The following is a 25,859-nucleotide window of genomic DNA, read 5'->3' as shown; positions in this document are numbered from 1 at the left end:
ATGATGATGATGATTGGCAGGCCCGGACATTTGGTAGAGTGTTGACAGAAGACAAACGGGCGGCAAAAAAAAAAGATGAAATCAAAAAAGTGAAACATGTTAAATGCTTGATAAAGTTTCAGCCATGCTCAAGCAAAATGGGAGTTGAATGCGAAACTGTGGCACTGTGGACAATTGCCATGCAAAATACGATTGGGAAGGGGGTACAAGGATGGCCCTAAAACGATGGCACAGTCAGTCGTTGATGCATGCCTGCCATGGTTTTAAGGGAAGGGAGAAGGAATGGATGGATTTGCACTTTTATGCTGATCGGTGCATCGTTTCATGCATTCACACATGCCTTTCGCTTGTCAAGTTAGTCTCAATAAAACCAGTTTAGGTGAGACAACGCGACTCTAGTAGTACTCATGGTACGCTTTAAACACTATAACATCATGCCAAGATATACGGTCTCAAGGGTAATTAATTAAGAAGCACAAAATTAGTAAAAAATAAACCAAAAAGGTATGATTTAAGAGGAAAAACAAAAGACAAACAGGAGCAAGGAGTTACTGAAAACGAACTCAAAACGAGCGACACGAACGGAAGCAAACGGAAGAAAACAAAACCATGAACAAAACACATTGAGGCAATATTCACCGGTATGTATAATTGCGAACCGATACTGAATGGAAAGTGTGTGTGCGGAAAGGTCTCTCCAGTTGGTAGTCGGTAGTAAAGGCACTTAACAGATAAGCACAAAGCCGAACTACTGCTCGAGATGGAAGGATAGTACGGGAACCCTAGCGAGAAAGGAGGGGAGACGCTGCCAGTTGCACTCGGTTAAAGGGGAGGTGAGCGTCCGGTGCGTTCCATTGTGAATCCTTCGCGCGTTCTAGATCGTTTGACTGCAGAGTCGGGGAAGAATGGGGGAAAAATGGAAGAATATTCCGTCAAACCTGGTAGACTCGTCCTCGAACGGGTGCTGGTGGTGATGGTTGTGTTTGTGAGCAGACAATGGCACAATGTTGTTGTCCACCGAGAGAGGAATTATATTACAACAAGGTGGAAAGCAGTGGATGGTGTAGTTTGTTATTGTATTCTAGCTTTAGCTGTTTTTCTGTTTTTCTGTTGTTGTGGGTTTTGTTTCATGTGTACATGTGTGAGCTCCACCGAAATGGCTGCTTCACGGTGGTGAGATTAAAAACGACTTGTAAAAATGATAAAACCATATTTGATTCGGGAAGGGATGGGTCGCATCCAGTCAGTGGCGGCCAACGGCAACTTACATGATTTCCGATCTGCCTGGCGCGTACGTTTTCGCTCCCTTTGCATTGGCCGCGGGGTGGCCGTTTTGGTGGCCGTTTTCACTAGCGACTCCAATATCTCATCGTCGCCATCGGTGAAGCTTTCGTCCCGTCCGCCCATCACCGAGACGGAGTTCTGCCCCGGACTGGGTACGGTAGGGTGCGAGTTCATGAGCGTGACGGGGGATGCTGTCGCGTCACCGCGACGCCGGCGCCAGGTTAATGTACCGCTCATCTCCACCTCATCTCCACCGGGGCCCTTGGTCGGTGTGCCAAGCAGCGTGCTAACGGAAAGAAAGGACAACTTAATAAGAGATTTTACTTTCGTTAGTGGCGCAAGAAAGCTTACCGCAGCTCGTCATCCGCCCGGTCCTCTTGCGTTTTGAGCTTGGCAACATCCACAATCAGCTTGCCTCTAGTCTTGTTTCTCTCTCGATGGTTGGCCTTCTTCTCGATCTGCTGCTGAACCCGTTCGCGCGTCGTTCGATACTCGAGCGCAAACTCAGACACTATCCGGCAGAATTCGTTCGGCCGTGATTCGGCGATTCGTAGCTGGGGCACACCGAGCCATAGCAGGAACTTGCGATACCTTTACCCAAAAGCCAAACGGAAACGAAAAGACAACAGAACGATTAGCAAATATTCTTTCAGCAATGGAAAGCCCGTTCACCCCTGTTCGACCTACCTGTTCAATACCCGCCGATGTACTATGTCCAGGATGATAATCCGTTCGGCACAGTCGGCCAGAAAATCAATCAGCTTCTGCTTGAGATGCGGTGCGGTATCGTGTTTGCCGATCAGCTTCAACCGGTCCCAGGACGCCTTACACTCCGTCTCCAGATAGACGATGTTGTGAGCCAGCTCGTTAAAGTCCGCCTTGGAAGCGCGCGTGATCGGCCCTATCTCCGAGTACAGGTCGGTGGTGTTGGCCTGCGATTCCATCACCATGTGGCAGAGATGGTGCAGCAGCGAGTGCTTGTGCACGGTGTCCTTCACCTCGGGCACCTTCGCCAGATAGTCGATCTGGAAACCCTTCACCGGTGCACCGTTCAGGAAGATGCCAATGTTCAACAGCGTCGACAGGATGCATTTGAAGGTGAGGTTCGATTTCAGCAGCTCGATGCCCTGCTTCAGATCGTTCAGCGGTTCGGCAATTTCCTTCTCGATGTTTTCAAAGTCCAGCTTGAACGCCCACAGCTTTAACCGAGCCCCCAGCTCGGAGATGGAGGAAAGGGTCAGCAGAAACTGTTCGGCCGTGCCGAGCGGCAGCTCTGGGTTGAGCATCTGTGCCTCCTGGATTTTGCACCGCTCCTCGTCGGTGGGCAGCATGTTCAGCAGCTTGTCGATGCCTTCGCGTGTTACGACGGTCGAGTCCATCTTCAGAATGGCCGCCTTAATCGCTCTCGGGGGAGGCAGCTTCGTCATGGCGATGTTGATCGCGTTCGAGCGCTTATGGTCCAGGACGATGATTTCCTTGTTCTTGTTTAGCTCCTGTTGCTTCTGCACGGATGGACAATTTGATAATCACGTTGTTGAGCGGTGGGAAGCGTAGACGAGGTAACCGAAAAAGACACCGAAAACAGAGGGTGTCAGCAAGAAAGAGAAAGAGAGAGAGAGAGAGAAAAAAGTAGAACCAGATAACAACGGTTTACTAAATGGTCGTCCCGACGCTGGAGTGCAAGGACGGTACGTTTTTATTAAATTTTTTATCCTATCCGTCGTGCGGAAGGACGGAACGCCGCGACACTGGCGAACGCCAACCGGTGGCTGTCTGTCTCCGAACACGTGCACACTCACACAAACACACAAGATGGAATACGAGTGGAAGGACAAGTTAGCGAAACTAAATAAGATGTAAAATAGGTTCATGCATATTTATGAGTGCAAACAAGCGGCACGGTACCGGAAACTAAACTATAAAAAGGCATGCTAGGGTAGGCTGAAGATAGTGATGAGACGAGTGCACGTAAAGCGAACCGGATGGATGGTGGAATCAAGCTTAAATAGTTGAAATTTTAAAGGGGTTCATGACTTTTTTTTTGTAATTATCTACTCACATCGCTTGTTTATTTATCTATGTTATTTCAAACGTGTACGAAACTAACTTCACGTAAGGCAGAAGCAATTCATTTAGTTGAGGTCGAGGTTCGTCGAGAGAAACATTTATGCGAACGTGAATTTATAACGTGAATGCAACATACAACCTTCATCCACTATAACCTACTGCCTTGTACGAAATGTACTCTTACTCCCCATACACCGTATGGTCGCTCTTCAAAATAGCAGTCAAAGGAAATACCTAATGGGTTCTACTCGAGTAAGAGCTTCCTGCACTACTATCAACTGCATGGGTATAGGGAAAGGTATAGCAGAAACTTTTAGAAAACTCCATCCCATTGAGTCGTTGGAGACAATGATGAAAGCAGCAAAGGTAAGGTAAAGATGTAGTAAGACTTTATCCGTCTAGACATGGCATCGAAAGAAAACTCATTGCTTGAAGAAATCCCTCAAGGAATCTTTCCATAATGTGCAAGAAAAATGAAGTTGAACAAAAGTTGCGCCAAACTTTTGTGCCGTGAAATGATCCCGGAAACGTTTCTTACGAAGGAAAAACTGAACATTAAATCTCAATCGAATGCTGGAACATGGGTTAAGGCAGGCGCAACTTCCGTACAGGAATCGTCAGTAACTTATTCCTCCGTTGTGGCGGAAAAATAAAAAGATAAATGAGGGGAAAAATTGATTGAATAACTGTCTCACATTCATCTTTCCATTTTTCTGCTACTACTAAGTGTGTCTAGCGCACTCCAGAGATTAAGTATATCGGTTATCCAATCAGTCGATGATTTCTGGTGCGATAAATCAGCTCAAATCGGCTCCAAATTTGCTGAGGTAGATCCCATTCGCTAAACAAATGATGCCTTTCACCAACCTTGCATCTTGAAAAAGCTTTTATCATCCCATCTGCTTACTTTCATCTATTTTTAACAAATACCAGATCCTGCCCCATATCAGTGTGCATATGAGAAAATGGCAGAAAAAGGGAAGCCAAATTTTACGCAACTTTTACCTGTTAAGGGTTTTGGAAGGGTGTGTGTGTGTGCTAAAGGGGGCGAGGGACCCGGATGGGGTTTTGTTACCGGTACTGCTACAATGAAGGTGAATTGTGAGATAGACATTATGGAAGTGGAAAATCATGCTGCAGGAAATGAAGTACGACAAAGGGAAGGAAGAACGGGGGCACTATCGAACGAACGTTTCTTGGAAATGAAGCTACGCAAGACGAACCGAGCTCTGCTACATTAAACAGATCGATTTCGTTTATATTCTTCTGCAGATGGCAGAGTGTGTTGTGCTGCCAAAGTAATGCCACTGTGAGCAAAAATTGAGACGAGGAAATCAAATAGAGAATCATTGCAAAAGGACAAAAACACGCAGCAAAGAGGATTACGATAACGAACGAATGGATGGAAAGCTGTGTGCAGCTCACTACTAGCAAAACCTGAAACAAAACAACGCGCTTAAAGTAAACAAGGATAACAGGGGGTAAAAGGATCCGAGAACCTTTCCATGCGGGTTAGCAGTATGAGATGAGAAGGAAGGGAGTTTCATGCAAAAAAGAGAGAATACACACACACACACACATGCATATTCTCTGTTCATCGTGCTTGGCGTATGCGCTTGCCTTCCTCAAACGGCAAGGATCTCAAATGGTCAAAAATTAAATGTGGCGTTAAGGTGGGATTTAGTCCAATTGATGTCTACCGTCGTGAAGTTAAATAAGATGGGATTAATACAGGATTGAAATGTCCGTTTTTTTTGTTCGGGAGATGGAAGTTGCAAGTCTAAACGGATCAATGTTAAAGCACAGCCTTGGAAAGCCATATCGTATTGGGTTGTAGCAATAATGTACTTCTGTAAAGCTTTAAGCAGAGCAGAGAAAACGCAAACTAAAAAGTCTATCGCTAACGCATCAAAAAGCAAATGTAGGCAAATGCAGCACAAAGCTTTCGCACACATGACACCTAAACAATGGAGTAGGAAAAACTACAGAACCACTCACCTCCTGGTTAGGTCGTACAGATTTAGTCATGATGGTGTGGTGACAAAACAGAGACAAACGTGAATGGCGAGGATGGATATTTTGATCGTGTGTGGGTTTGTTTTGATGGAAAATAGTTCAGATACATCATTCAAGACAAAGGTGAGTATATGACCGCCAACGACGAACGGATATGATGGATACAGTGATAGTTCCGTTGACAAACCCCTCAAAATGAAGGGTGCAAATGAAAGTAAGAACGGCCGCATAGCAATTTCGTCCACGGGGGAGGGCATTAGAAATCGAATGAATTTGGTGCGTAGCACAAATGGTGGATATGTAGTGATATAGTGACAAATTTTGAACCACGAAACGGCGAATGGAGAGATAGAAGAGAAAGGTAAAGAGAATCAGAAACGGATGAGTTATGAAACACTGGTAGTACATTAGTAGTACTGTGAGTAGTAGCTGTGAGGCTTTATCTTCGGCCACACGGGATGACGACACGAGAGACACGCTCCGACTGTGTATGTCTGTGCCACACCATCCTGCTTACCTTTGTCATCAAATCTTTGGCTCTTGATTCGAACAGATGCTCCAGCTTTTGCGTGTCTACAATCGCTTCGGGCAACTCATCCCAGATGGTGCGCTGAATAACGGCAGGAATCATGTCGTCACGCACCTCCTTCCAGAACAGTTTCACCTAAACGCGAGGAAAGCAAGAGAACGGAGATTTTCTTAACATCTGTCCATCTTCATACGCACTCCTTTTAACGTACAGTCTTTTTGTTTTTCTTAATGGCCGCCGACCCGTCCAAGCTGTTCGGTTGGGGCAGCCCGTTACCATTCATCATGCTGCCTGATAGCGGTACCAGGTTGGTCGGTGGCGGGCGCATCATACTCGGTGGAGGGGGCATACCGTTCATCAGCATACCGCTGGGAGGTGGCGGCGGTGGTACAGCTCCACCGAAGCCCCGCGGAGCCAGCAAATCCTTATCGTCGTCCGAGGTGAGATCGGTAAAGTCCAGATCACACAGGCTCAGCTTGCGCGTCATGTTCTTCACAATCTCTTCCCAGTGGAGCTCGTTTTCGGACTTTTTCGGTTCTCCGTTGGCAAGCTTTTTGATGTCATTGTCAACGCTGGGCGATCGAGAGATGTCCTTGTTACTTTTGCTCTTAGCCAGCCCTTCCTTAGCTTTGGAAATCAGGCCGGACATGTCACCGATACGATTTTGAGGCTTCTCCTCTTGCGGGCTTAGCGGTAGGCAGCTTAGCTTCTGGGTCAAATCTTTCACTGTATGGTCCTTCTTTAGCTGTAGAATTAGCTTCTTATCTTCGTTATCCGATTCTGCTGAAAAAGGAACAAAGCGGGAGCGATGAAGAGAGAAACGAATTTGAACCATTTGGCATACTTATAGCTTAGAGTGATACAATTAGTATCGTCTACACACAACGTAACGCAGTTCTAATGCTGCACAGTCTTATTAGCAGCATTTCATCGAGAACTAGCTCTAATGACAATGGCTTACCTGGAACCGGTGGGAGATCTTGCCCCTTGGGCTCAACGTGGCCTCCATTCAACGAACCATTCGACCGTTCATAGGCCGTGCTCGTGGCAGAACGTCGATGGTAGCTCGTGTCGGAGGAATCCTTACCGTTTGCTAGCTGCTTCCCGTACGCAACCGATAGCCCCATCATCTGTGTCTTAATATTGGGACTTTTGTTTTCGTCGTCCTGTTCCGACAACACGCCGGTACAGGTGCGTGTACTTCTAACACTATTTCCATTGAGATCTGCCTTATACCGATCAGGGGCGGTGCCGTTGGAGATTGAGACAGACGCCATACTGCCACCGCTAGTGCCATGCTTCTTGAGCAATAGATTACGACTATTGCGATACTCGACACTGTCCAGTTGGGATGTAGCGTTGGCTGCACCGTGCCCATTAGCATGCATGTTCGTGTGTTCTATATGATTAGATGGTTGTTGCTTATGCAAAATCACAGACGAGGTTAGACCGCCGTTGAGACGTAACTGAAGTTTGTCCTCTTCGTGGATGGTTGGCGGTGCTAGCAGCGACGAGTTCGTGAGTGGTCCGGTACCGCCAGACTGTCTGCGATAGTTGCTTGCACCATTTCGATGTCCCGCGAGATATCCTACTCGATCGAACACGACCAGCAGCGTTATACACCATAACGCATAAACACACGCACACAGATGTAAAAGCAAACAAGCGCATGCGCCAAGAAATACATCAAATAAACGTGTGTTAGTAACAAATGAGCAATGGACAGTTGTCACACAACAAAGAATATTAGAAGCGTAACTCAAATGAAATTAACTTGTTGACTGAGTAAACTTACCATTGGTTGCATTATTTCCATCTTCTCCGGCTGGCACAATGCCGTTCGGGAATTGACCGAGTTCTTGCTGTTCGCGCATTAAGTTCATTTGCCGCTCGGCTCGTTCGCGGCGTCGTCGCAGTCCAGGCGTTACTCCGGTAGTGTCACGGGACGGATCGTGATATCCACAGCCAGGCAGGTGATCACCACTGTGAGCCGAGCTGGAACTGTCCTCATCCTGTTGACGTTGTCCGGGCAGCTGGAGTCCTCCGTACAGCTGTACCGGAACCACTGGTGGAGGCAATGGGGGCGGCGGTGGTGGTGGAGGTCCACTGGGCGGTGCCGAGTACATGGTGTACGCTGGCATCGGTGGAGGTGGTGGTGGAGGCGGCGGAGCAACTGAAGGCGGTTGGGGTGGAGCCGTTCCCGTGCTATGTCGACGCGATTTCCGTCGATCGGTCGTATCGTTGCCAGTGGAACGATATCGAAGCGTTTTACGCACAGTGTTATCCGGTATGCGTATACCGTCACACTCACCATCCTCGAATCTCAGAACACTCTCGTACAACTGCAGCTGATCGAGCAAATCGAGATCAGTGCCTGGGCGGGACATGTATCGCTGGATGATGCCCTCCATGCCCTGCTGCTCCAGGAAGTCACTCTCGTCGTAGAAACTGTCCTGATCGCTCAAGCCCGACAGAGTTTTGTTGATCAGTGATGTAGCGTAGATCAACAGTTCGGTATCGGCATTTTCGTAGTCCTTAAGAAGCCTGCAAATTGAGTGTCAAAAGAATCAATTACTAATCGTCGAAAATTTCCTAAGCCATAGAGAAAAGGGAGTTTGCCGATGTTAGCGGTATCCTATCTATTCTGGCTGAGTGAATAGCCTTACCGCATGATGTTGTTCCACGGCACAACGCCGCGGGCCGTATCCATGAATCGGATGGCGCTTACGAGCAAGTAGCAGTTGCCCTCACAGTACTCGACAAAGACAAGCAACAGCTTGAGCGCTGTCTTCACCACCAACCGATAGCGTGACGCGATCAGCGAGTACAGCCACTGGATGGTCGGCGAATGTTTCATCACACCGTTCATACCGTCCACGTAGAGCATCACCTGTCCGAGAGCTCGCAGAATGTAGTTTTGATAGTTCTGATCCGCTTCGCTGCCTATCTGCACCAGGCAGTTGAGACCCCCGTGGGCAACAAATCCGTGCACCAGGTCTTTGTCCTCTTGGAAGATTTGCTTCAACGAAAATAGCACCCGTCGCAGTTCGCGGCCTTCGGAGGAAAGAAGTTTTTCTGAAATTGAGAGCATAGAAAGGAAGCATATAATCAGATGGTCATGTGTTTACAGTTTGCATTATGCTTATTTTTATAGTTGTTATGCTCAAAATCTGTACATAAGCGTTTATTGTAGCATAATCGTAATATAAATCATATACTTGGCAGGCCGGTGTAGAAAACGGAAATCAATAGATCTTATATCGTGGCGTACTGTCCATGAACGCAAGCAAAACAGTATCAAACGTGACCGATCGAGACCGCTTTGCGCATAGGCCAAGTGAAGATATCAATCATCCGCACCGGTGTCGTTGGCGACAGCCGCCGTTCCATGCAGAACTGGTTGGTCCGAAAACCGGCCCGCCAGTGACGCCCGGAAAGCTAAATGCGGATGGCGCCAGGCACGTGGTTAAGAAGAGAAAGGATTGCTTTGGCCAGTGGCAAAATTTGCTATGCGCTCACTGTTTTGTTTGCTGACGGAAAAGTGCTTGCACACCACGGCTCTGTTGTGCTGAAGCGAAATCCGGAAAAGTGCTAAAGTGCGACGAACGCAAAGAGAAGGATGTACGCCAAAGACCGATGAAGGTGGCATCTTGTTTTCATACCGAAAGCATTCGCATTGGCGCTTGGCACCTCCTGTAGCACGAAAGTCAAATCGACTCTTGTACAGACAAAACGCTAAAAAGACGACATGGTACGGTGCGGCTATCACTGCCACTACCACTGCCACATGCATCCAGCAAAAGGAGCTAGCGACCACGGAGCGATGTGCTATGCCCGCGGGCGGTTCGTTGTTGAAGAAAGCATAAACACATTTATGCTCTTGATTGAAAGGGCATTTACGACGTGCACAAAAAGGGGGGGGGGGGAGGGGGGGGGGGTGGGCAAGGCACAGCACGGTGTACGTAGACGCACAATGTCTTCGGCTATTGTGTGCCTGTCGCGTCGTGCGCGTCATGAATAGCAGCGAGATCGCGGTAGTTTTATTTTACGCAACACACCATCGAACCGACGCAAAGTGAAGCTTTGCGTACGCATCAATCCATTTTGATTCATTATTAAATTATACACGTTATTAGATAAGAGAAAATTGGACAGTCGTCGTTATCGAGCCGCACTCCCACCAGAACTGCCGTAGTTTCAACACCGTCACGGCATAATGCTGTTATGCGATATGTGAATTTGCCATGCGAAGCAAGAAGCATCATGAAGAAACGATTTATTTCCCGATAGAAACCCTGGGACAATGCAAAACGCATTGCCCAGCGAGTTCCAGACAGAGTTCCATAGAAGCAAGGCAATCCATAAAAAAGGAAGCATTTCACAGTCCGCCGGGGTCGCAGTAATTTTCGTCAAAGCCAAGTTAATAAGCTCATTAGCATCGTTAAAGTCGGCTTGCCATCAAGTTGTAACGTTCGCAGTTTCATCGATCTTCTTTAGTTAATAAAACAAACATAAACTTTAAACGAGTCGTTCTAAATTGGACTCCGTTTATGGCAGCAGTCGTGTTATGATGTTCTTTTAATTACCGAATCGTCTGGACCATGTTTGACCGTTTACTATTCGGCAGCGAGCCGAGGTTCCGTTTCCCACACTACCAAGTATTGCATTACGGACAATAAGCTCTCTTCAAAGAACTTGCTTGGCTCTAGCAAGCTAGCTAGTTAGTTAGTTGTGGCTAGTTTTCGTAAAACAACCGAAACCGAAAGCTACAAACTTTTTCCATCTCCCACCACTGTGATAAAACAAGGGCAAAAAAGGGTCGAACCTGGTTCGTTAGACCTTGATCGTGAACTTAACAACCGTACATCAAATTCATCGTTGGCATCAATCAGACTGTAAACTGTAAAGCCTATCTAAAGCTATGCATGGAGCGAAAATAAACCACCGAATGTCAGATTCGATGTGGATGCTTGCCCCAGTGGACGGCAGAGTTGGCACAGTAAATCACAACACACACACATCCTCAAACACCGACCCAGTGGTACTAATCGACAATGACCTCATGGAAGAAAGCGGAAAACCATGTATCACCAATCACGGCTGATGGTGCGCGTGTAGTGGCTGACGGTGATGCCACTAACCGTAGCGCTACGAAAGAGTTTCGAAGATGAGGACAAGGTAAATCGGGGGGCGAACAACACTCACGCCCCTGATGCAGATTAGATCAGAAAAAGGTAATTTAACCCCTACACCAAGTGTGACAAGCAAACCCCGCTCTTGGTATGTTTTTGATATTTGTTTTATGAACACGGTACACGGCGGGTGATGGTGTGTGGTGTGGCGATGTTGCTAAAAGCTATAAACTTTTATGGCATCTTCTTCAGAAGTTTTGTAAGATGGGTTTTTGGGGCTCTTCCGGCTGCTTGTGCACTGTTGTGCACTGTGGCTTCTTTTCAAAACATTACAGGACCGAGTTCGTTCACCCGTTCCCTCGCTGGTGAGTGTGTGTGTGTGTGTTTATGGTTTGTGTGGTGATCTGTGGTTTCAATATCATTTATTGAGCTTTTGGGCGATGTTCGGGTCTTTCCGTTTTCGCTTTCCATTTCCTTCGGCTTTCAATAGGGTTTCCGGCCAGACGAGCATTTTGCATCTTTCTGTCGAGAGTGGCCGTAACCTTAGCAATGCCATGGTAACCGATTCGCACATAAAACCACCAGCAAAATGACGACGACAAGTCTTACAAAGTCTAACCTCTGTCGTCATGTGTTAGCATGTGGTGCGCTGCCACCACACCATACGGAACAAAGGAGCATCCGGTACATACTGGTTGATGTTGATTTTGGCGACCATCGGTGCGATGGGCTCATAAATGAAAAATAATCGAAAAAGGTAGGGTAGTCTGTACTGAGGATTCAAGGTGTTGGTGGCAGAAAAGCACCGTCAGCTGCTTTCAGCAAATTAGCTGCACAAGGTAAGTTTGAATAATATTACGAATCGTATGGTTTTTTTTTGTACAGAATATTGCAAGAAACCACACATATTAATAAAATATGTCTTAAGTGCGCCTCCATGTTTAAGCACAGAGGACTCACAAATGATATATTTACAGGATTATATTCAAGTTACTTTTCAAGCTTCGGGCATGACACAGAGAGAACAACAGACTCACTGCACACTTGGTACAACGTTCCCATCCCGTTGCTGAGGATATTTTTTCTCCACCCCTCCATTGAAGTTCGAGCATAAACTTTAGCATTACACACCTCGCGTGCATGTGTGTATGTGTGTGTGTGTGTGTGTGTGGGGACACTCATAAATAAACAACGGAATCGCACAGCCGTTGACACACATTTCATCTTTTACCGTCTTAGAATCTGCCATTATTTGCCGGCCTTTTTGCCATTCCCGAAGGATGTGAAATCGCTGCAGCGTGCTTGGGACCTGTGAATCCGTGTTGCTGTATGGATGTGTGTTTGTGTGTGTGTGACGCAAATACACGATTACAGCGTCTTTTTTTCTTAGTTGGCCCTTTCGTTCAACCAGATTGGACGAAGAAATCGTGACAACGCTCGAAAGGGTATGAATGAATTATCTAGAGAAATTACAACCTTGACCGTTATTCTGTATATTTCTGTCAGTTCACCTTTCTTGGGCGTTTCTTTATGAGATTTTAAATACAGGATAGATATTTGCGTTGTTGAGGTTAAAAAACAAAATACATCATTGTCTTAAAATCTCTGAAAGCTTTTAAAAGTATAATATAACACAATTTAAATATGTGAAAATTTGTGAATGGTGCATAACAATGGACATATATTGTATTCACTTCGTACAAATTGTTAACTATTAACAGTTTTGGTTTAGTTTTTTTCTCATCCTTAACTTAACAATCCGTATTAGCAAGTCTTAAGGATAGCTGTTTACACTTTACGCCAAACGAGCGCATTCCTGTCTACTCCACCAATATCCCATTCAGTACAGCCGGATACTGTTCCTAGTGTGATAATCGATTTTTATGCCTCGACTCAAATGATCCACCTCCGGCGTTTTTGATTAGTTTGGTGCTACACAAGGATCATCAGGAGAAAAGCAGACCTCAGGGCACGGTCGCAGCAGCAGCAGCAGCAGCAGCAGTCAACGAATCGATATTAATCTTGAACGAGTGTGTATCTAATATCCTGCTCAGATTTCTGCGGTTCTGTGCCGTTTTGTTGGGTACGATGGTCCATCCCCGTGTGTTACCCCTGGTTGTTAAATAATCGACCGAAATTCCATTCCATACACTCACGCACAGAAATTCCTACACGTCAAGAAAGACCTCGCCAGAGGCGCTTCAACTACACCAGCTCCCATGAGGGGGAAGGTGGTGCAAAGCAAGTGGCATCGCCGAATGACTTATGCGATTTGTGCCTCCATCTTGTGCATAGAATCTTGAACGTCGTGGCGCTGAACCGTCAATTACGCCCGAATTCGTTCACAGTGTTCGCAAACAGCTCGCACATGTGTGTCCGAAGCCCAAGCGAAGGGCCCGATGTGGCAGCCCACATCGTTGTCTCAGGGGTCATACCATAAACAAGAGCCAAAGCATAAACGAGCTCAGAATATTGAACATTTCGTTTCGCATTTGTAATTTTGCACACAAACACACACGCACTCGCAAACACGATCATATCTGGCTGGCGTGCACCAAGCAATGTCGTATTTTCCGATAGCTGGTGTTGTGTCACCAATTCGAAATTTTTCGGCACCGACGAAACTATTCGCAGCGACGTGTTGAGGGTTTTGAGACGGAAGCGGACCACTGCTTGAAGGAAATTGGGAAGATTTCGTTCTTTCCTTCGTACACTGACCCTCCCCTATTGCAGCCCTTGGGCTGCGTATAAGCGTATTATGTAAATCATAAGAATCGCAAACGAATTCGCCCGGCGTATAGGCATTGGGATTGCTGCACCATAAATACACTTTCCTTATGTGGGTTGATGTAGGTTGCGATGGAGATTCTGGCTCTTTTTAGTCCTTTTTTGTGGCTAACACACAATGTATGGTTATTGAAATTTCTTAACTCTTACTTTATGATCTATACGTTACATATACAAACGAGTATTATCTAAGCAGAGTTGAGGCACTTCCCCAAAGTGTACTAACAAATGTAATACCTTCAACCCAAAATTTTTAAGAATATTTCAGCTATAGAGTCGCACAAACTGGAGCATTTTCATCATAATTTCAGGATTACTATTCACCCAGCTTATGAAGCAAATAGGTAATCTAGCGTTTCATTGGAAATTCGCCCTGCAAAGTACCACCTATCGCTAACCGTCATGATCGTCACGTAAAATTCAATCAATCGCCCTCACAAACGGAGGCGATAAAATAAATTAAGCCTCTATGGGCAGTGTCTGAGCAGACTAAAAGCCTTTCGAAATTCGCGTCAGGCTGTCTCTAGGTCTAGGCGTACAATAAAGCGGTTTAGCGGAGCGGTAATTTCGTTGTTTTCATCCGCCCGCCTAGAGGATACGGACGTCTCGAGACACTCTCGTTTGCAGTCTGCAGTTGTGGGGTGTACAATGCCGATCTGGCGTGAATGTTAAAATAACCACACACACACAGACATAAAAACTATATGAGTGAGAATCATTTTAAGTAATCCCTCCTAATTTAAGTGATAAAATTTCACCTTTCTAGACTGCACAGCAGAGGGTTTGGGTCGACCAAAAAAAGGCGCCTCAATCACACGGAAGACGGTCGCGGGCAAAATGGGCGGCAATCTCTCACCCAAACGCGACCTAACGGCGGCCGCGACTCAGTGGCCGACCGCGGACCATTTCCTTAGAAGCGAATCATTATTGACAACGGCCAAAATGAAGGGCAAAACTTTCACGCCTACCAGAGAGCTCGGCTCGGTACTCCGGTGTCCGGATCGTCGTAAAAGTAAATCGATTTGAAAATGTCCAAGTTCAGTGCTGACCTTTCGTTACGGTACTATCGTGTTAAAACGAGGTGAACGTACGGATTTAAAACGGATCATAAAACATTCAAACGATCCTACAGCTGTTCAGGATCGTTGCATACATACACACTGAAACTCACGTTCAGTGTTTTAGCGCGATAGAATGGAATAAATAGCCAAACTCTAAGTGAAATTTATGGCACTTTGTACGTGGTGGTTAAATACTGTAGAACTTAAATACACTACTATAGTCCTTCAATTTACAACATAAAATGTAGTTTAATTTTAAGAATAATCAAATTGTAATTGAAACGCGACGAAAGTTTGATTGAAAAAAGGTCAAGCAGAAAGTGAAAATCGTTCACGCGATGATCAATGAAAGCGTCTCGAACGGTTTCAGGGTGGGTGCATTTGGGTGCCGCCAGATAGACATCAAGTTTGACATCAAACTTTTCACCCAGACCGGTTAGCTTGGTCTCTGCAGTGGTCTCACTCTGTACTATGTTCAATTTAGAACGAACGGTGATTTTTAAGTTGGGTGAGTTTGCAAAAATGAACCATATTTTGAACGCCATCGCTCACCGATTCGAGCAATTTTCTCTTGCACACAGGGCTCCTTTCTACTGGCCATGCGAGAAGTCAGCGGTTATGGTGCACCTTTTCTTTGTTCATGTTTCGCATTGATCAATTTTAAGGTTGGCTATAGTGAAATACTTTCAATTTACACGTTGCTTCGAATGCGATGAACAAATTAGGTCAAGTTCGGTGTTGGTAGTGAAATGAAAACTTTATAACCAGTCGAACTAGTGTTTGTGTGTAATGTAAGTTTATAACGTATCAATTTTCTATAATGCAAAAATATTTGTTGTTTATTATAGCTTATCATCTGTTAAAGAGATACCATGAAAAGGCAAGTTTTGACGATGAAATAAATCATTCGGTTTTAAGTAGGAAAGCACAAAACAAAACAGAGAAGCTTAGGATTGTCCATGTTATCCCCTAATTTACCGAGCACAATGAGCGACAAACGACGACGGTTGGCGAGTAATGTGCTGCCTTGTAACCGTCGTAAAAAGTGACCATTAATTCGGAAATGGTCGCCTTTGCCCAGGATGCAATTTATCACCATGATCATAATGCTGCTACCAGAGCGGTGAAAGGGTGATGAAGTACGGACGTAACGTTTGGTGAACCGGGTTTTTTTTGTGTGTGCACAAAGTTGGGTGTTAATTTTACGAATTAGTATCGATAAGCGGGGTTCCTTTGCTTTTCTGGCTGCTGGTCATTGCAATGTAATTACTGGTAGTACACTTTGCGCGCTTCTCTTTCACGTTCAACAATCTTAATTCAGACGTAGAAATGCGTCTCAGCGGTATGCTTCATATCGATAAAAATCAATCACGAAAGAAAACGCAAAAAGCTGCTTTTTTGTTTCAAATATGATGTGAAAGATGTGGAACAGCATACGGAGGAGAGCATTGGGCATGATTCGAATACAATACCAGTGCGGATTGTGCTTTTTCTTTGCTTCTTTACATGTCGTTCGGGGTTGAATGTGAAATTTATGTGATTTTATTGCATCTTGATGCTGGCTTGAACTCACAAGCACAATCGACACACATACCCCAATACCGGCTGTACGATGTTTGGTAGTTTCATATTTGCCTCCAAGCAGCCGGAACGCGATGTTCCGGATTGTTATCTGCTTAATAATGGATTCATCGATGGATATTGGATAAGAATGGGATGGTATCAAACCGAGGTAATAAAAAAGGCCATAATATTTTGCTGAGCACCGCATTGTTTACGATGCATTACTGCTGCGTTGGTCGTCGTTGATTGTGGTATATAGATTCAGGGCGCCAAAAACTGTGCAAAGATAACTTTAATCCAAAACGCTAATTTGTTGTTTTACTTTACGGTTGCTAGATAATTTTCATTATATAAAAAATACCCATCAAGTTTGTTCCTTTTTAACCAAAGTATCATTGTTTTTTTGCTTTTAAACGTTTCTTATTTATTATTATATGTATTTATTTGTCGCTTGTTGAGCACGTCGACCTTGGTTTGTGTGTGACGTAGCAGGAAAAAAAGCAAAAATGTAGCGATTAATAAAAATCTCTAGCAACATGGTCAGTCTATGACGGAAACTAAGCCTAAAGCAGACTAATCCTAGGTGTGCACATGGATGCATTGCATGCACCACAGACCGTAAGGTAGTCAGTCTCGTGAATGTCGCTAACTGTCGCATGACGCGAGACCTGAAATTCCAACCCTCTGAACGATACTGCCACTCAGCTAATCAACGGGAACAGCGTCTGTCTTGTTATCCGTGAAAAAAAAAACTGCGTGAGATAGATAAAGCAACCCCGTGTAGACAAAACTATAGCATGAATAAGCGAAAGAAGTGTGGCACAAGATTTCTAGTCTGCCGGTCGAACCGAAACCGGGCGAAGAAGTTCAAGTTCATTCATTTAAAGGCATTTGGCGCAGTTATGTTTGTTGGTTTGTGTAAAGCGAAATCGAAGCCACCCAAAGCCTTTCACAGCTTCCTCGATTGAAACTACCAGACAAACATCTTCCTCCGTATGCTTTGCTCAAACCCAGTCTTGCCGATCGTTGCAGTAAATGCAGGTAGTCTTGCTCTTTCTTCTTCTCTTTCTTTTTTCTCCCACTGCTCACGAGCTGTCAACCAAAATGGTCAACGAGCTCATCAGCACCGTCCTCAGCAGCCTGGTCTCTCTCGTCCAGCGCTTTCGAAAGATGCAGCTACCATAGCAACGGAATGGCAATGCAATAGACGGTTGAGCTCGGGGCTTGCGGGAGCTTGCAATAGTGCGATGAAAAAATGTCATTTGCTCGTGAGGACTAGCGAAGGAAAGCAGGCACTTTCCTGAAGCTTTTTTCCCTCTCCCATGCAATTCATTGGAGAATGTTTCCGGTGAAGCTTTACGGCAGCGACTCTTTGAATTACAGATACGATTTGAAAGTACAAGTTTATGCAGTTGACAAAGTTGGCTCTTTTACTAACTTAAAACACATGTTAGGATATGTTTTCATACAAGTTTTGTAAAATCTTATAAGGCAAACAAATGCTTGGAAAAAAATTTAGAACGTATGTAACAAACTTTACAAGCCTTTCTACCGAGACAAAATGGTTGTAGGGAGAAAAAATCTTACCTCCAACCAAGCATCAAGCAAGTCAAGAAAAAGGAAAACCCTTGCTCTAAAACACGTGCGCACAACACAAACGGACTGCCGTTCCATTGGAGACCACGATCTGCAGAAAACATGAACGAACATAAAAATAAAAATCAAGCAGCAAAACGCGACGTGATTGACTGTGCACGAAGCACCCTTTCGGTATATCGACACACTTAACAAACGCTCGAAGCTGTAGGAAGTAAAGTTATGCTCGGAGCTTTCCAACGTTTTAAGGTAGAATGGTTTGAGAGGAATGATTTCCCGTTAAATTAAGAGTAATGGATTGTTTTAAACAACAAAATGTTGAAGATTGATCTGTGCATGACAAAAGCAAATGAGCTACATTCACCTTGACTGGGTCAGCACACGCTGAGTGTGTCAGTACTTGCGACATTACTAGAGTAAAATGATCATAAACACAAATTGCTACCCCTTCAGGAGTGCAACGGTTTAAAACTGTTTACCATCACTGACCTTGCTCAAGCCCTTTCTCAACAGCGCATTTGAAAACGGTTTCAAATGGAATGGCTCATCGAGCACTCTGTACATTGTTTTGCATCCGACAACAAACTTCGGCGGGTAAATATTTGGGTCGTTTCAGTGCTTTGCGTTTCAGTACCTTGTGTGTACACACAAGCAAAGACGAGACGATGAGCCAATCATCTCGAATGAGTCATTCAAAGACAATAGTACTGCTCAATTATATGTTGTGCGCGGTGTTTAACAATGCTTCACTGTGTGATTAATTTTGACATATGTAAAACCAAATTTACTACACTGAGTGAATGTATGAATTGGTTGTAGCGCAAGATAATGAACATTTCTCAAATTTTCACACTCTCAAAAATGAACCAATTAGCTGTGTCCCAAAGTTTCATCTACCATCAACCCAAACTTGAATTTTACTTGTATGTTAAAACTTTGGCAAACAAAACACACGGCAACGGATGACATAATTGCCACCCCGGTTTGCTAATAAATAATCATAGTGTATGGCTGGACCTTCATAATTCCGTTCAACGCGGCACTGAAGCCTCTTCCCAAATGAAGCTATCCATCTGTTACGATTGAACCGTAGCCGGCATATCGTATCTAGTCTCTTCCACGGCTCCATAAGCCAACAGATAAAAAAGACGAACAAAACTGGCCAGGAATTTTCCCTACGCTAGTCAGCTACCGTACAAGCTGCACGGCAAAAGCGAACAGAACGATAGCCAGAGTTTTTGCCATCGATTAGTGAAAGCACGTAACCTCACTTTATTATAAAAACACATGCTCAGGGTAAGGGCTGCTGAAGGGGTGTTAATTCTTTCCCGTGGCACGTTTCTGCTCGCTGATATTCGCTTACGTAGGGAAGGAAGCTTTTTTTGCAAAGATAATCCGCGTCTCAAAAGTTCCTTTCGCGCTGATTTTGGTACAGGTATATCAGGATCAAAAATCGAACGATGAGATTATTGACCACAATTACGAGAATCATGGTGCGACAAAAAACATTAAGCTTTACTAAGCTCCCACAAGAATGTACTCGTAAAAACTAGGTCTTGTTACGGGCACTGATTGAATGAGTTGCAGTTTTGTTGATTCATCCCGAAAGCTCAAATCTCATTCTCTTCATCCGAATCTGTACGGCCATTGGGTAAGTTTTATGTCCGTGTTTATTGTGACCCACGTACATGGTCGAATTTGACACAGTCACTATTGATAGTAACACCCAGGACTACTGACAGCCAGGATTTAACGTCTTTTAAGCTATGGGAATAGCGATATTCACAGGCTCGTGGAAGAATCTTCCGACAGGCACGGCACTTCTGTTATTCCCACTGGAGCACTTTTTTCGATTGATATCTTCTTTCCGTACCTCACACATTGTGGCGCCACGTTCCATCACGTACTGGCCACTACACAGCTGCCCAGTTACGTTTGTGAATTCTGCCCGATCATTACTCGCCTTGAAAGGGCAAATCCCACCAAACTATCATCACTGTTCGTTGCTAATAAAGTACCGTTTAGTACTATCGACCCGATGGCTACAACTAGAATATGCTTACCCACCCATGCCATCCACGGAAGGAGGCACAGATATTACGTTGGAAATTCTCAAATTATCGTCCATCGGGCCCCCTCCTCCGGTTGCTTTATTTCTCATCCGCAATCTTCACCCGCAGGTTGATCAACGTATTCAAGAGGCATTATTATCGATTTCGACGCCAGAATACCGAATGAAGCTAATCGGTGACGCTGGACTTTGCAATTTCCTTTTGCCCCGTGGGTACTGGAGCTGCAAAATTCGGCAGCTTCAGCTGGGAGTGGAGCCTTTTTGAAGCCAAAAGCAAACATGCGGGCAAACCATGCTACCATGCCGTTGGATGCACTAGCACCGAGAGGGAAGCCGAAGATAGGATGACGTGGTGAATATTTGGGGTCGTGTTTGTTTAAGACAAAGCCGCACAGAGGTACAACGGAACTTTGGGAAGGCTATCACACATACATTCGAGGGTTGTATGCGTAGATAAACGAAACTGCTGCTCACTGACATCATCATTAGCTGTCGCTTTGTACACGACATAGTGTGTTTGTTCAAATGTCTTAGAGGTTACCGCACACATGTGACCCCTACGATGAGGCCAGCAAATATTCTCCAAACGAAATTAAATTATGTGGTTATATTTGGTGTGACTATGACAATAATATATGATATAGTCGCATGAAAGTAACATTTGTTGCATGAATTTCATGTTTGTTTTCAAGCGATTTAATTTATTTTTATGGATTAAACATGAATAAAGAAAATATAGAGAACTATATAATGTTAAATAATATACCACATGTAGTATTAAGTGTTGCAGTGTTGTTGTTGTTGTTAAAATGTTGCACAATCGCTGTATGCAAATTCACCCTTGACAAAGAGATTTGAAGTCTAGCTTGCTGAGAAACCTAAGATAGCTATCCCAGTGAATGGCATGAGTACCGAACATTCATTGACAGCAAATGTTGTAGCGATTTGTTTAAGAAGGATATGGCCACTTCTAGAATCCATCAACACTTATACTCACGACCACCCATGTAACTATGATTGTGCTGTGTTGCGAAACAATTTTATGCAAACACTCTTACAGCAGTTGCAATAGAATCGAAGTTCAACATGATGCGCTTTTAGACCCCACAGAAGCAATGAGTCAATAAGGCAGTGAATGAAGCACAGTGTCAGCCCGGCGTAACACTTCATGCGTATTACCATTTTCATAATGATCACTCCATACAACAACCTCATCTTCCGACAGCATCACTCGCACCAACGGCGTAAGTGGTAGCAAAGGGATGGCAGCAGGAGCATCATCAGCATAATAATGGTTGAAAGACAGGTCAAGCCAGAATCAGCTGGAAACGCACGAGGGTAGGCCTGGATAAGTCCTGCCGTGTTCGGTTCGTTGAATTCGTATGAATTTATGACCGAATGCCAACCGATCGATGGTTATGTTTTCTTTCGATAGCGATAATTGCCTAATTAGCATAACAAAACATCGATTCAGCGGCGAGGAGACACGTGAACGACGAGACGATCACGGCCCATGACACACCATAGTCTGCAGCATCACGACCTCTTTCGCTTCCTCGGTTGTTCCTTTTCCGCGATTCCATCGGGCCTATCGGGAAGCAAATGGTTATGAGCTATCAAAACTGCTGATGCTTGTTGATCATTGATTGCGTTGTGGGCGGTGTGGGCATAGAATAAGCGGTCGATGCTGTTGTACTGTGTTGTGTTATGTTTCTCTCTCTCTCTCTCTCTCTCTCTCTCTCTCACTCTCTCTCTCTCTCCCTCACTCTACCCTTCCAACTATCCATTCGTTCGTAAGATTCGTTCCATACTTTCTTCTCTACGCATGACTTTTCGGTATTGGTGTGTACACAACCTCATCAAACGGTAATTAATGATAGGGCATGATTAGTCTTAACTGTTATTTTACTGGTCAATTTCGGTAGTAAACGTGTTCCAAACAATGTTCTGGTTAACCAGCAAATTTGGATTTTCGCTAATAAACAAGATAAAGAGGTATTGCTGAGCGTTCATGAAAAGATCAGTTCAAAAAAACAAAATGGTTGCTTTAGTTTGGGGGAGGCCAATCGGTACTATACCTCTTAGTTCAATGCGGTCGACGCCCTGTAGGCAAAGCTGCCCACTTTTAACAAGACTGTGGCGTACAAATTAAGTCGAACGTGTAGCACAAATGGGTAGATAATCAATTTTGGAAACCGCACACTAAGCACCACTAGCGGTAATAGTGATTTAGAGGTCAGTAGGTACAGCCACAGCGTGCGCCTGCAAAACCGCCAAAGTGAAATTGGAAATTTATCAGCTTCTACATTCTGCGCCAAACCACTTCATTGCCCCCATCGAGCGAAAAGCGTGCTGGGACAAATTGTGGTGGCACAAAAAGCAGACCTGCGTTCATATCCTTCCCAGGACAGAATGGGATGCTTGATAGAACCATTACAGTGCTTTGCAAAGCCCGCTTACGCCAATACGCCGATTTTGATAGGACTACATTTGCTGGGGTAGTTCCATGGTGCAGGATGCTATGGCAAGCGGTTTCAAGCCATCCTGGGAACGATCAGCGCCTGCATGGGATGGCTTTTTTGGCAGTTGTTGTTGTTGATGCATTTGCATTCGCATGCAGCAGAATGTGCGAAACGTTTGGAGTAATGGAATGGAATAAATTTTATTTCTAACCCCGGAGGGAACTGTGCTGCTGGAAGCATCGAAACCGAACATGGCCAGAACGTTAGGTAGCTATGGGTATGGTAGCTCGCCTATGTGTCGAGTAGCAAAAACGTTTTCCGTAAATTGTCGATGGATAAACCTGTTGCGTACCCGATGGTGTAATGATCGTCTGTATTTGACTCCAACTTTCGATCAAATATTCTCATCTTCAATGCGCAAAACTGGCATTTGCCCACTGTTTCCTTTCATCAAACAGTCCACCAAAACGTATGAGTTCGAAATGTTTATTCAAATCAAAGAACAAATAATCATATTTTATGATCCTTTTTAATGGTGCAGAGAATAAAGGCTTTTGAAAGGACATGCCGTACGACTAGGTTGCTTTTATTACATTATCAACCAACGTGCTTGCCGGGCTATGACGGACCGTCCGTTCCATTTCATCACTCGGCCATCCCAACGATTGAAGTAACCAATTTAAATTTTATTTACATTTCATTGTCCCTTGGGGAAGGATGCAAAACCAGGACTGTGGTTCGAGCCCATATATGTGGAAGAAAGGATAACGAAATAAGGACAAACACAAAAACCCTGCCCAACGTCTGTCGTTTCGGGGGTCTTATGCCCCTGGCCGGTGACGTTCCAACACCAATACACCAGTTCGATTTTCCACCAACCGCCCGAGAGTCGTCGGTGTTGCTCACAAAATACCATAGCACCAACACAAACAAAAAGCAACAGAAAAGGAAGCATTTCTGCAGCATTATGTTGCGATGAAAAGAAAGCCATTATTCGGTAGGGTTCGATCGAGTTAGCTGCCGGAATTCATCCGGGACACCCAGGTGTGGCGTAGCGAATCCAAAAACTCGAACGTAACGTCCGGAGTTAATTGAGTGAAACATCAAAGAAGGAACAACTAAGTTATGCAGACGATTGAGATGGCTACACCTGGCGTCACAGCCAGTGTGTGCCGATTTCTTTGTCCTTTTTCTTTCCTGGTGTGCTGGAAGCAAAAGGTAGGTAACTTCTGCACAACTAATCCGTACGGAATTTGGCTGTGGAATGCTCTTTGTCTTGAAGGAAATGTTGAGCGTCTTGTTGAGGCAAGGACAGCGGATCTTTAAATTTTTTAAGGACATATTGTAAAACAAGCATCCTTTGTGTCTAACGGAAACCCTACTTACCGGATTGAAGACTGCTTCCTCCTGCATGCAGGATGTATTAGTTAAATTTCTCGGGTTGTGAAATTAAAAGTACGTGGCTGCTATTGTTGTCCTCGATATGTAATAACAAAAGAAGTACACTTTGTCTACTTCTAATAATCGATCGATATGAACTTGTAGTACATTTTGAACTGCAACGTTTTTACCTTGCGGCGTTGAGAGGTAAAATTAACTTGTTTGACCGTGCCGTAAACATCTAAACATCCCAATATACCATAAACATTTATGACCTCAAGCACGGAGCACGATTTCCCGAGTTCGCATTTTCCCATCGTATCCATCGTCACGATATGTCCAAGACGACAAAGACGTACCGGCCGGCCGAAAGGAATATGATTCTTGTTCGTTTAAAGTGCCTTGCACGCTCTCACGGATGGACCTATGACCGTTTTTAGGAGGGCAACGTGTTTTGTCATTCCCGGTCACCGGAAGACCCGAATGGCTTTCACCCTGTGGTGCACATGAAAAGAACGTGCCCCGGTGTGTAATAATTCTTGCAGACTTACCGATAATGGAGTGAACTCGGACGCTGAGCTGCGTACGGACGACCAGGGAGTTTTTGCGGCTGTGAGTGTACGTAAATGAAAATAAAATCAGATAAAAGAAACTCATAAATACTACAGTTTATTAGCGGAGGAGCAGTCAGTAAGGGACGGGTTCGTTTGGGCGGGCAAAGTCAGTCAGCCTGTCAGGGGTTTCTGAATTGTTTACTCAAAGTTTAATTAAAACCATGCAGCAATGCAGTAGGATTCTTCTTTTATTAACTTCAGCAAATTCTGTTACATCGGACACGTTCTCGAACAGTGTGACAGCAATTCATGTGTACGGTGCTTACTGTGTCCAGAAAACTATTATCCAATTAGTGTTTCAACCATGTATTTTTTAATCCTGACTGCCTCAAAAGAATGATAAAATAAGTTTCAATCCGATTTGAAAACTCCAACACTCCAAGAACATTCTCAACTCTTCGCCAAACGATCGTGCCAACCAAATATCTTACACAAACTCTAGCAATATCCAGAAAAAAGATTGTCTTTTTATTGCCACTTGCGTCATTAGCACACTCTACCAAAACTGCTCTGCATAAACCGATCCATAAGATGGTACAAAGTGTCAAAAGAAAATGTGATATTTTTTTGCTCAGCATACTCGCCCATTTCACTGAACACTTTGCAAATGCAGCCTCTAACAGATCCAACTTTGGTGACAACACAAAACGAAGTCGTTACAAACTATCGCCCAAGAGCTTGCACTACCGGCTAAACTTTTCAACTATTTGAAAGAAAACTTGAACAGTGAGAAAGTGGACTGAAGTGGGATGGAACGTAGAAGCATACAGTGTTAGTTAGGCAGCAGCAGGAAGGTTGGAGATTCGCATGAAGAAAGCACACAATTTTCGCGCCATTCTTTTGCGGGAAATTAATGCGTTGCAATTAGCTCGACAATCCCGTTCGCCGGAAGTGATCCGGCAAGGATGCCAGCGAGAGCAATTTAAATTCATCCCTAACTGGTGGTATGGTTGTGATAACAGGTTTGGTAGGGGAACAATGGAAAAACTACGCGCTTGTCTAACTTACTTTGCGTTGAGCCCTTCAATATCTTCGGATTGTTCGGCCAGCGACGATTCCAGATCGAGGTATGCTCCATAGTCTCCGTCTTTGTATACTTGTAGTGCCGCATCATCAAGCTGTCGAGTAAAGAGTAAATTGAAAAGTATTATATAAATTAATTTAAAATATGCATGAAGGAACACGTAAACTAATCGATATAAAAATTTCGACAAATATTTGAAATACAAATTTTGCCGACGAAGTATTTCGACCTACACTTATTATTCAGACTGTAGCCCATTTTATACAGTTTCAA

The 25,859-nt window shown here is 44.6% G+C and overlaps 1 protein-coding gene across 5 annotated transcripts in view; it reads right to left on the bottom strand.

Moving 5' to 3' along the window:
• The window catches only part of LOC121593313 (FH1/FH2 domain-containing protein 3-like), a 49,130-nt gene that overhangs the window by 593 nt on the left and 22,678 nt on the right, over positions 1-25,859 (bottom strand). For 3 of the 5 annotated variants that reach the window (XM_041915561.1, XM_041915563.1, XM_041915564.1), the window contains exons 3-12: positions 25,571-25,680; positions 24,500-24,558; positions 8,563-8,971; positions 7,692-8,440; positions 6,858-7,484; positions 6,108-6,679; positions 5,884-6,031; positions 1,972-2,788; positions 1,636-1,875; positions 1,269-1,570 (exon numbers count right to left, since the gene is read on the bottom strand). In XM_041915561.1, the coding sequence (XP_041771495.1) occupies positions 1,269-1,570; positions 1,636-1,875; positions 1,972-2,788; positions 5,884-6,031; positions 6,108-6,679; positions 6,858-7,484; positions 7,692-8,440; positions 8,563-8,971; positions 24,500-24,558; positions 25,571-25,680 (4,033 nt within the window). Of the gene's footprint in view, positions 1-639; positions 888-1,268; positions 1,571-1,635; positions 1,876-1,971; positions 2,789-5,883; positions 6,032-6,107; positions 6,680-6,857; positions 7,485-7,691; positions 8,441-8,562; positions 8,972-24,499; positions 24,559-25,570; positions 25,681-25,859 lie in introns of all 5 variants that reach the window. The other 2 variants (XR_006004765.1, XM_041915565.1) reach the window with 2 other exon arrangements.

This window comes from Anopheles merus, chromosome 2L, assembly GCF_017562075.2.
Source record: "Anopheles merus strain MAF chromosome 2L, AmerM5.1, whole genome shotgun sequence".
Classification (NCBI taxonomy): Eukaryota; Metazoa; Arthropoda; class Insecta; order Diptera; family Culicidae; genus Anopheles; species Anopheles merus.
Note: the sequence above shows the minus strand (reverse complement) of the source record. Positions and strands in the feature narration are given on the sequence as shown.